The sequence below is a fragment of the Patiria miniata genome, unplaced genomic scaffold (genome assembly GCF_015706575.1).
Source record: "Patiria miniata isolate m_02_andy unplaced genomic scaffold, ASM1570657v1 HiC_scaffold_13, whole genome shotgun sequence".
NCBI lineage: Eukaryota > Metazoa > Echinodermata > Asteroidea > Valvatida > Asterinidae > Patiria > Patiria miniata.
This window is the reverse complement of record NW_024037051.1, coordinates 19,281,191-19,293,790: the sequence shown is the minus strand read 5'-3', so window position 1 is coordinate 19,293,790 and position 12,600 is coordinate 19,281,191. Positions and strand designations below refer to the sequence as shown.

Genomic DNA, 12,600 nt, shown 5'->3' with positions numbered 1-12,600 from the left:
AATTGTCGGTTATCTCTCCCTTGCTGATCCGCAGGAGGGCGTTTGCATCATGAGCGGCCTGGCCTACAACGGACGAGACGAGAATGGCAATGCATTGTGGGACGGCTGCGTTAACTTCAGGCCACTGGTGTTTGAGCTGGCGACGAATGGCAGGGATCTTGTCCAGTCACATAACATCACTATTAACACTTGGCTCTCAAGGTGGGTGTAGAAAAGTAGAGGATTGTTGGCTCATTTGCTTGTGTTTTCTGCTGGTTCATTTCGTCGCCGTCACCAAGAACTGACTCTCACGCGTCCGTGAGTGGGCTGCACGCGCGTATTTACAGAACCGGGATATTTTGGGTTTCACGAACTGACATCCTCCACAGTGCGGCACTTTTAGAGCGCACCCCGTGCATTTTCGGTTTCAAGAACTGAAACTGATCTTAATTTTAACAATTAAAACGCTTTTTAATTAAAAGTTTGTATAATCACACAAGTGCACGGATAGGTTAAATTCGTGTCAAACCTTTCAAACCGTTTTTCTTTGTTCTGTATTGCCGCATCATACTTGGGTGTCAGTTCGTGAAAACGAAAATGTACGGGGTGCACCCTAAAAGTGCCGCACCGTGGAGGATGTCAGTTCGTGAAACCCAAAATATCCCGGTTCTGTAACAAAGCGCGCGTGCAGCGCACTCGCGCAGTTCGTAGTGACTTTGACGATTTGTATGGGTACTTCCATCATTATACACATTACATTCAGAATCTAAAACCAAATGGACACTAAGTAATATACTTGCAGTGAAACGAAAATTTACAACATGACATGGATAATGCAATATTAGCTGAATTAATTAATGAGCTATAAGTGCTTTAAACAACCATTACGGAAGTTATGCTTCAAGGCATAGATTTTTTGATTTTCAGTATGCGTTGATAACAAAGTGTGAAGTTGCCAGAATTTAATGAAATAATTATCTTGTGATATATAGGTTCACTCTATAAAAAGTTCAGGTAAGTTCAGGCACAAAAAGTGGACACAGTTGCCCGGGCTAGATATTTAGGTTTTTTGGGGGGTCGGTTCGGGTCGGTTTTCCTTGAAATTTTGTCGGGTTGGGTCGGGTCGGTTTCCAGGAGTTCAGATCGGTTTCGGTTCGGATTCGGTTTATATCTATAATGTTTCTGGTCGGTTTGGCCTGGTCAACCCGACCCGATGCACAACACTACTGTGAAGGCGCATGTACCGATACATCCGTAAACATATGAGAATCTGTGCGCAAAGGTACCAAAAAAGACGAACAAACCTGGTTCCTGATCTCTCTAAAATAGTCTGAATATGACGAAGAATGTGGTTCAAATCAAAAGCTCTTTATCTGTTTGGTTCACCTTCCTTAAAGCTATAGTCCATCATTTGCAGCCATCCGAAAAGTAACTGGCGTAATTATTGTTGAAAAACAAACTTGGTTGAAAGATAGTAATGGGACTAAACTCCCTGTGAAATTATTCTTTCTGGGAAGCTGTCATTTTGAAGTAATCAACGAAAGAAGGCCTTTCCAACGGTGATTCTTAAGAAGCACCGTAGGAAAATTTAAATTAGTAGTTCGTTTTGTTATTCAGCGCAGCGCGCACAAGTATTGGAACGACGCACATGCGCGCGCGGTTGTTATAATTCGTCGGATCAGTGCGCGATGTTGCGTATAGCTGCAATTCAAAACAATTCAAAACATGATTCAGTAACTTTTGATTTGAAATTGAGATCTTAGAATGCTGTTTTTTCTTGGAATGTACAGCTGAAGCTTAGCTGAAACTTCATCAGGTTAGTTGCTCAGTATCCTTCATTAGATTTTGAACTCTTTTGTTGCTTCAAACGAACAAAATGCACAAATTACAAATGATGGACTGTAGCTTTAACATTACAAGTTAAAAACATCATTGCATACCTAGGTAATGGAATTGGAATTGACTTTTTTGAGGGAGACTAGGGGGTATTTTTGAATTGTCCCAATAGTAAGTATACCGATTACCCCAACAGGTACATCTACAAGAGACTCAAGTTCCTGAACAATCGTCTCATCTCCCAGTCAGCCTCGCTGTTCTTCCTGGCAGTCTGGCACGGTCTGTACATCGGCTACTACATGGGTTTCGCCCAGGAGTTCCTTGTTTTCTTCATTGAAGCTAAGGTGTGGCATCATTTTAAAAATAAAAGAAAATGTACTGGCACACATTCTGGACTAAATGAAATAAGTTTCCCTTATTCAATTCAGTCCATCTTTGAAATGTTTTGTTTCTATGCAGTGTCAAGTCAAGTCAATCACAAGTCTTACAAGTCTATCACAAGTCCATCACAACATCAGACTATTTTTTTTTTGGGGGGGGGGGTGGGGCACTTGGGGGACAAGGAAATATTTGTTGAGGGCGGTCAAAATAAAATGACCCACATCATCGTGCCGATGCACACTTTAAATACTAAAGCCTGTGTATGTGCACATGTCCATTGGCAATTGTCTGGAAATAAGTTACTAGAGCAACTTAGAGGTGTAGTCATGTTTATGAATGAGAAATGTATCAAAGTGCAGAATGGTGTATCACAGATGTATAACAAATGTACAAAGACGTTGGCTGCACACTATCTACAGCTGTATCAATGCATGTGTGGCGGGTTTTGTCTAAAGTACCAATGTTTATAATGCTTTCATTGATCCAAAATGTGTCTACATGTTATGAATCTTAGCAGCGAAGAATATAAACATAACCTATTTGTTGATAAAGTGTTGGGGAGAAAACGGGGTGGGGGAACCCCCCCCCCCCCTTTCGTAGTGCCGCCACTGCTCACAAGTCTTCACAAGTCTGTCACAAGTCCATCACAAATACATAACAAGACCATCATTAGACCAAATTAGTATGAAATAAGACCAAATTAGTATGAAATACCTTATTGACTGTAGGTGAATAATAGTCTCAAGCATGCTGTGAAAGAATGACACCTGGTGTGCTGTCATTTTCATGAAAAGTGGACTCTTTGTATCAATTCCAACGATGGCAGACCATTGTTGGATGAAACTGATTTTTTTCTCCAGTACTGCCCCCAGTTTACCAAATTTAGGTGGTCCTTGTTTTTTTTTTTACAACCTGTTACACATACATAAATGGCTGCAAGCCAGCTTAATGTCTGGTTCACTGCTCTGACAGTTCTCCAGACGTCCATAAATCGTTCAGACTCAGGGAACCAGACTACAAGAAAAGCATTTTTTTTGCTTGGTTTTCCAGCACTTATGAACACAAAACTTTAAACAGGTCAGTGCAACAAATAGCTACAAAATACTAACTCCCAAATCTATCCATTTCTGAAAATTACAGCAAAAGCAAATGTTGTTTGAAACAGTACTAGAATACTCGAGAATGCTCTAGAATGCCTTGATTTCAAATGTCACGGTAAGCATGAGCCATACCTAATGCAAGTTGCCGATTCAAAACCACCAAGAAATCTCTGCTCACTTGGGTGGTAATCGGTTCCTGAATTTCTTCAGTCCATTTTTCAAGATTAAAGGGAATATACAACATTTGCAAATATCGAAAAATAAGACTACCAAGTTTTTAAGAAATACCTTACTAGGATGTTGGTAAATGACAGTCTAAAGCATACTGTAAAATTATGGCGCCTGGTGTGAAGTCATTTTCAAGAAAATGGTATATTTGTATACATTTCCAACGGTGGTCAGCCGACCACCGTTGGAAAAACCTAACTATTTTTCAACTACTGCTCCAAATTTACCTTTTTCAGTCCAAATTTTGTTTGGTATTGGTTTATACATGTTCATGAACGGGTGCAGGCCAGCTAGACTGGTTCCCTTACCTTACAATTTTCTGGCAACTATAAATTGATCCATTTCATCTTTAGTGGAGTCAGGGAACCAGACTACTTGAACAATTTTGTTTTTCTTGGTTTTTCCAGCATTTTGGAACATAAAACTTCAAACATGTCAGTGTAACAATATTTGATCTATTATACTAACCCCTCAAATACTCCATTTCTGAAAATTACAGCAAAAGCCAATGATGTACATTCCCTTAAAGCTGACTTCTTTTTTGTTTTTTTTCCTTCCAAATTCAGGTAGTTGATATCAACAAGCGCTACCCACCCTTGGCCCGGATTGCCGAGATACCCCCGGTCAAGATCTGCCTGCTTGTAGTCTTCAAGGTGTGGAATGTCTTCACCTTCAGCTACGCACTGATTCCCTTTGTGCTGCTGCGATGGAGGAGAACACGCATAGTAAGTCATTAAAACATTGCAAGCTTTTGTATATGACCAGTCACCGGGAAATTGCTATTTTGCAGTACAGTGGGACAAAGCAAAAATTTAAAGGAGTGCCAATTGTTTATTTTCAGGTGAACCTATGTCTGGAAGTCCTGTTCACCAGCAACCAATCACTTTCTCAGATATATAAAGTAAATTACTTATACAGGGTGGATAAAAAAAACCGAAACCGAGATATTATTGCTAATTGGAAGAGAAGTAGGGCACACGTGAATCAAAGGGAGATATCCTCTGTTAGGGTTGAATCTCCTCTTTAAAATGACACCCTGGTCATGTCTTTAAATTCACGGTTGACTGAGCAGTGACCAATGTTATGAAAGGGTCTATTTAGAGACTTGCACAACTTTTCATGGTGAAATCTCTTTTTTTTTTCCACCCGCCTTAATTGGCAACCATAGCCTTTCACTCTGTGACAAATGACACCACAAAAACCACAATTGAAAAGTGGCGCAATGTTCTAAATACAAGTAATGTAGACCCTTTCATAAAATTGGTCACTGCTCAGTCAACCGTGAATGTAATGACATGATCAGGGTGTCATTTTAAAGAGGAGATTCAACCCTAACAGAGGATATCTCCCTTTGATTCACATGTGCCCTATTTCTGTTCCAATTAGTATTAATATCTCGGTTTCTTTTTTTTTTGGATCCACCCTGTATTTAATTACGAGGCCAAACCACCTGCCGCCTCGAAGTGGGTGTCGCGTGTTTCCAACCCGTGGCCTGCCGCTTTGTGAGACGAACGGCCGCTTGTTCTGCGAGCAATCACCCGCTACTCGGGTGATCAACTCGGGAACACACTCACACAGACTTTCCCTAGTTGGGTACCATCAGACACAGAACAACGTATTGGGTACCATTGTTTCCTCTTTGCGAGTACCCACAAGTACCCTCTTGTAAAAACACACAGACACACATCCAGGCCTACCTTACACACTGAGTGTGGCCATTCCTTTGTCTTCGTGTAGTTAAAAAAAAACGGAGAAAAAATTTACTCGTACTGTGAACACTTTTTCATCCCAATTTTTTTATCAAGATTTTCTTGAGTGTTCCTTTTCATTTCGCGATGGATAAACCTAACCCCAAAATGCATCTAAGCCTGTTTTTCAGAGAGGGGAAACCTTGTGTGGACCTGGCTTAGTCCACAGAAGGTTCCCACAACCTGTATCCTGTGGACCTGTTTTGTTTTGATGTCCACACAAAGATTGCAAGGTTAAACGTGAATTACATACACCCCGAGGACAGACAGACAAAAGGACAACAGGTGGAAAGATTTCCATTTACGAAGTTCACTAATTTTCCTCTGTATTGACTAACAAGCCCCCAGATAGCAATTTCATGTCATCAAAGTCAATTTGAGCAGTGAGAAAATACAAGCATTTTCTTAGAAAACACTTAGAATTTTTCAGTCCAATCTCATAGGGTTTGTACACAGGGTGTTGAGTGAACTTCGTATATGGCAATCTTTCCCAACAGGTTCTGTGTTGTCCTCGAGAGTTCATCTTTTGTTAAAAACGGTCCTCGATTGTACGTTTGTGTGCTTAGTCTTTGGGAGAGTGTTATAATATAGGGACACAGGGAAAAACAATGCCTTGTCCTCGAGAGTTATGTAAAACACGACTGTGTGTGCTTGATTGTGTAGTGAAGATGTGCCATTTTTCTCCCTGTGTTTTGGCTGCCTAGGCACAAAGCACATATTGTACATTTGGCCTTTTGGATGTCAACTTTTTGTACCGTAGAAAAAAAGCTACCCAAATAGACTCTTGATGGCACTTTCTATTGTGAATATTGTGTTATATTATAGGGACAAAGGGAAAAACAATGCCTTGTCCTCGAGAGTTATGTAAAACACGACTGTGTGTGCTTGATTGTGTAGTGGAGATGTGCCATTTTTCTCCCTGTGTTTTGGCTGGCAAGGCACAAAGCACATTGTACATTTGGCCTTTTTGTACCGTAGAAAAAAAGCTCCCCAAATAGACTCTTGATGGCACTTTCTATTGTGAATATTGTGTTATATTATAGGGACAAAGGGAAAGACAATGCCTTGTCCTCGAGAGTTATGTAAAACACGACTGTGTGTGCTTGATTGTGTGGTGGAGATGTGCCATTTTTCTCCCTGTGTTTTGGCTGCCTAGGCTCAAAGCACATATTGTACATTTGGCCTTTTGGATGTCACCTTTTGTACCGTAGAAAAAAGCTCCCCAAGTAGACGCTTGATGGCACATTCTATTGTGAATATTGTGTTATATTATAGGGACGAAGGGAAAGACAATGCCTTGTCCTCGAGAGTTATGCAAAACACGACTGTGTGTGCTTTATTGTGTAGTGAAGATGTGCCAATTTTTCCCTGTGTTTTGGCTGCCTAGGCACAAAGCACATTGTACATTTGGCCTTTTGGATGTCAACTTTTGCCTATAATGTACTGTAGAAAAAAAAAGCTCTCCAAGTAGACTTTTGATGGCACATTCTATTGTGAATCCGTCATTTCTCCACTTTTCATGGAATTATTCCCTTTCATTCTGTGTAGGTGTATTCAGCCATGCACTACGCCCCCCTCTGGTTTTACGTCGTGTTTATACTCCTCTACCAGTTTGCCATCGATCCAGCACTCAAGAAAATGGAAAGAAGCAAGAGAGAGGCAGCATCTAAGTAAGTGACATTTGTGGAGTTCGTTTTGTGGATGAGACTTACTTTGAGAGAAAGGGGGGGGGGGGGATTTACAGATGATTTGCCATGTCTATACTATTAGCCTATTTGAGATATGGCAGACGCAATAGGAGGGCGCTGTTTGATTTGAAAGTCTTTTGCATTTACTCAAATCAAACAGCGCCCTCCTATTGTGTCTGCCATATAGGCTAGTAAAATTTGCTCCATTCTAGCAGTTTCATTATGTCATAGGTGGGGGCTAGTCTGAGTATCACCCGTTATCCACGGAGCCAAGTCTCCTGTATAACGTCTGATATGTCTAGACATGCAGATATATGCAAGCCGCGCGCCAGCCAATCGGAGTCGACTTCACTAAATCGTGACGTCATTTCATTCCCAAATCAGGACTAATGGTTTGATTGGTCAATTCGAATGCAGCGTTTTGTAATACAACAACCGGGCGCATTTTACGTAACATGATACAGAGCGTGTGACACAGGTTTTTTATCCATTTCTATGACACGCAATGGGTGAATGACTGAAGACCCGATATCGAAAGCGCCCGCTGATTGGTCAAAACCTAGAGGTCACAATGCGAGGGCTTTCGCAACAGTCTATTACATAGACTAGGTGGGGGCTTGGGTACACGACCATTTCCTGTGCATACAATGTTCATAATAAAGTTTAATGCACGCACGCCTGGAGCCAGCGTGGAATGACGTCATCCCATATTTCTATGTTTTATTGTACCAGCCATGTGATAGACATGCCAGAGGTCATCTATCACTAGATCCTAGTTTGGAGCATGGTACATCCACCAGAGGGGGTGTCACTTTCATGGCCCTAGTGGGGTGAATATAAATAGGCGGGAAAACCCACTGTATTTGTGAACATTTACATAGGCTTGCACTGTTCACATGGGGATTGCCTGGATCACCCCTGCTGACCAAAATGGAAGAGTTTTAACCGTCACAGGGCAATCACGGGGCAAGTATGTGGTTGTCATGGTTGTTTGGGGTCTGAAGGATACCAGGGGTGAATGGACTGGGTTTGAGGGCTGGGTGGCTCAAATTACATAGTGGTAAGAAAGCATACCAGCAACAGTCAGATTTGTGTAATTAAAGGGGCTGGCTCCAGGGAAGGTTCTTAAAGGGAAGCAACTGTTCTGCTCATAGAAACTGGGACCACTTTCACACTTGCTGGATTCGAACCCACACCCTTTGAAAATTACCCTTAAGATTGTGGAGTAAAAACATACTGAAAAGGCTAACTCTAATTTTTCCTTGTGTTTGCAGGAGTCAGGAGTCCGAGACTGCCAAGACAAAGTAGAAGCCCTAGGGCAAGTTCGAGCAAGGACAGGTGGTGAACTAGTGGTTGGTTCGTGACGTACCTAGCGAATGCGCACTGAAGTTGAAGTGCCAACGACTCTAGTCGAACAATTGTCATGTTAACGACCGTCAGAAAATGGCGGTCGCGGTCGCACAATTATTCAACCCTTGTTTCCTCTTTATTTACACAATAATAGTGATTGTGTATTGTTTCGGACATCTTACATAATCACCAGTATTATGACAAAAGTGACATAATCGTAAACTAACATGGAAAAAGTGTGCCATGAAAATGAAATTTAATGCTTACAGTTTCGTTTTCCGCCATTTTTGATGATAGTTGGTCCCCTCTGCACAATGCTATGGAAATTGCTATTGATAACCAGCTATAAATCATTGCGCGACCAGCCGCGGTAGGCTGGTTCCAATAGTCGACTAGCGTAGTCAACCATCGTCGACTAGACAGAGTTCGGCTAACTTTAGTCGAACTATGGTTAACCATTGGTCAACAGTAGTTCTTGCGCGATCTTGCCCCTGTCTGCCAATCTTTGGAGGGTTCTAGTTAAGCTGAATAGAGGCGATTCACAATACCGCTAAACTGTTGCTAGAGGGCTCAAACCTAGAGAAAATCGCGCTGCATTGTGGGGAAAAGTTGACATTGTGTGACTAGGAACGTAAGATGTCGCTGTAGACTCGGTTACATAGCGATTCGTTACATGGCAAAATTGAGCATCAGTTTACAGTTATTTTTGGCCATGGTTTTCGCACGTGAAGCAGCAGAATGCTCTTCACATACATGTACCTCAAAAGTGATGTTTCCTGAGAAGTTTCCATGGGGCTGTCGCGTAGTTACAGATGACGACCCACAAGCCAAAAATAGACCTTTTTGGGAATAAACGTTGGTGGCAGCACGTCTTGTGATTCGCTCCTATTTCGTGTCGAAAAGCCGACCTTAGTCGCTGGTAGAATATATTGAAATATCTCTGCCCAACAAACTTGCTGTGGTGACTGCACTTGTAAATTGATTAATACTATACCTCATCCATATTCATTCTTACTGGTCCATTCACCATCACGTGACAGCCAATAGTTTTGCTATTCACCAAGTACGCATCCGTACCTCGATAATATCATACCATGTTTATGTGTATGCTATTCATAAATACCTGAGACAGCCTACCATTCCTGTTGGTCAAGAGCCCATCACGTGGGTGGTTTTAAATCGCTGATAATGAGTATGCGCCGCGCGCCAGCCAATTTCCATATTAGATTTTTAGTGCTACGCGCGCGCAGTACATACCATATAGACACAGCCAGAGGGCTGTTTCACAAAACAGAAAGTAAACTTGTTGAAAAAAATTTTTTGAATTTTGTCCATTTTTTATTTTTTGACCAAACAGGTATTTATGAATGGGAATAAATACATGCTTGGCCGGTTTTAAAGAAGTACAAAGTACGAGCCGAAGGCGAGGGTCATTATCCGTGACCAGGCCCCTAGCTGGTTTTAAACGTACGTGTTTAGAATTGGCCAAACACATATTCATTCCCTTAAAACATATGAGTAAGTTTGTTGTCTGATCATATTTTCTTTTAAAGGGAATATACAACATTTGCAAACATCAAAAAATATAACTACCAAGTTTTTAAGAAATACCTTACTAGGATGTTGGTAAATGACAGTCTAAAGCATCCTGTAAAATTATGGCACCTGGTGTGAAGTCATTTTCAAGAAAATGGTATTTTTGTATACATTTCCAACGGTGGTCGGCCGACCTCCGTTGGAAAAACCTAACTATATTCCAACTACTGCTCCAAATTTACCTTTTTTGAGTCCAATTTTGTTTGGTATTGGTTACATGTTTATGAACGGGTGCAGGCCAGCTAGACTGGTTCCCTTACCTTACAATTTTCTGGAAACTATAAATTGATCCATTTCATCTTTAATGGAGTCAGGGAACCAGACTGCTTGAACAATTTTGTTTATCTTGGTTTTTCCAGCATTTTCGAACATAAAACTTCAAACATGTCAGTGTAACAATATTTGATATATTATACTAACCCCTCAAATACTCCATTTCTGAAAATTACAGCAAAAGCCAATGATGTACATTCCCTTTAAGGTTTTGTCAGCGGTACTGGTTTTCTACGTTATATCATTGTTTTTATTACATGTTCTGTCAAAAAGAGTTTGTTTCAAAATGTCAGCTGTCAGATATTGAAGTAGTAATATGTACGAAAAGTTTAATAGGCTAATATTTTTCTAGAAAATTTCTATAACGACACTTGAACATGAGAACTTGGGTGTTCGGTAATGAAAAAAGGTGCTGCTATGTGTCGAATAATTGCAATTCATTATTATAAAGTACTGTTCTTCTAAGGTATGGGTCAAAGTTTAAAAAAAGAAAAATTCCTCTAAAATTATATGAAACTAGAAAACGGTTTGTGTTTGTAAATTATGATAATATTGAAATATGATACAAAAGTTATATACTAATATTGCAAAATGCTTGCTGTGAACATCATGTAAATTTGTAGAATTCATAAAAATATGGATTTGGGGTTATTGTATGTTTTGTTGGGGAAGTGTTTTTTAAAATGATTAATTATATTGGTTCTATAAATTGGTTCTCAGGTTTTATATGAGGTGTTTATTGTGGCTGATTAGATTGTTGAATGAGCTGATAATAAGCCATTTGCGAGTAACCTATACCCTTTGGGATTTACATTTCAAAAACATCTGGTACACTGACTTGCTCAGAATGCTTGGCACATTTGAACTGTGAATTCTCCAGACCAAAGACACTGTTGCTAATCACATGATTCGGGGCAAGCTCTTGCATAGTTACGTAAGAGACGCTCAGCATCAATACATCGCTCACAATGGGTGAGAATGGCACAAAGACACCAGACCATGCCAGAGTTGGGTGTTGCTAGCATAAGGCTTGCCCCGAATCACGTGATGTAGTAACAGTCTCTTTGGTCGGGAGAATGCAAAGTTAAAATGTGCAAAGCATTGGATTAAGTCAGCGTTCCAGATTTTATTCAAATTTAACTCGCAAATGGCTTATTGTAGAACAGGAAATCCCAGTTATTCCATGAGCACGAGTGGAACATGGAATAATTAATGTAGTGCATCTGTGTGGTATGTTGGATGCAAGACGCACTGCATTTTCCGTGTACCACGAGCGCAAGTGGGGTAGCCAATTTATCTTCAAGCAAACTTGACGCACAGAAAAGATGGAGCACGCACGCTGGACTTTAACTTTTCAGTGGTTATCTATTTACCATGGCATGCAGCGGGAATGGCGCACATCTTGGAATACCATGATACACAGAGTGTGATATGGACCATGGTATTCAGTAATGAAGTACAGTGTTGTTGCCATGGATCGACCAATCAGGATCGAGAATTCAAGTTTGCTTTAAGTTGAAGATTAATATTTTTATCTCCGTGGTGCAAAAATTCCAACAGAACTCATTTTTGAAGATTCTGTCTTTCCTTTTTGTTGTAGTTATTGTTATTTTGCCCACCAAATTGTTATAGTCCAGGGATTGGTTTGTCGAAAAGTTGAGCTTGTTTAGTTTTAAAGCAGTCAAGCATGGTATTGCTGAATAGCCATAGCTGCATTAGATTTCTTAATGGTAATCACACAAATGTAATTATATTGTCTTTGTTAGGCCAAAAAAAAAAAGTCTCCGGTTTCTGGTATGCGCGCGCGTCGCCGTAGCCATGCGCGTCGGCAAAATGAAAAAGTTTTTTTTTCAATAAAAGATGATGTCTCAAAACCACCAAACTCACTGGTTTGACTGGAATCCTGCTGCTGCACAATTGTAACGAGTTTTTAGATGGGGTTATGATCGAGAATAAGCTTTATGTGGCCTCTCCGGACTCCCATATATTTGCACTAAGTTTAGGCGTGCACCATTTGCAGTCATCAGCCGACATTTGAAGCAAAAAAGACAGGTAAAAAAAAAAAAAAAGCCGCGTCGCCGCACCACCTTTTGGGCAAGCTCCATATCAGAAACCGGAGACTTTTTTTTTGGCCTTATATGGTTTTGATGTAATGGTAACTTGGCAGTGATGGTCCCTCTAGCGTGATATATCTTTAGTACTACTTGTAATTGCGCCTGATGTATTTTCATATCACAGAGCCTTTATATTTCAATTAGATTTGAATACTTTCGGTCAATTATTGGACAAAATGGGTCTTGGACATTAATGCTTAGAAAGTTGTGACAAACTAGTATTTGTGTTTAGTTTTATTTTGATTGGTGGTGGAAAGTGTAACAAGGTTTTATTTTTCACATAGTAGAGAACAATCTAATGCACAAT

The 12,600-nt window shown here is 40.4% G+C and overlaps 1 protein-coding gene across 1 annotated transcript in view; it reads left to right on the top strand.

The window, feature by feature from the left end:
* The window catches only part of LOC119719141 (lysophospholipid acyltransferase 5-like), a 28,930-nt gene extending 20,662 nt beyond the window's left edge, over positions 1–8,268 (top strand). Inside the window, exons 7-11 of the mRNA XM_038188467.1 lie at positions 35–201; positions 2,012–2,159; positions 4,091–4,249; positions 6,821–6,942; positions 8,235–8,268. Coding sequence (XP_038044395.1) covers positions 35–201; positions 2,012–2,159; positions 4,091–4,249; positions 6,821–6,942; positions 8,235–8,268 — 630 coding nt within the window. The remainder of the gene's footprint in view (positions 1–34; positions 202–2,011; positions 2,160–4,090; positions 4,250–6,820; positions 6,943–8,234) is intronic.
* The last annotated feature ends 4,332 nt before the right edge of the window (positions 8,269–12,600 follow it).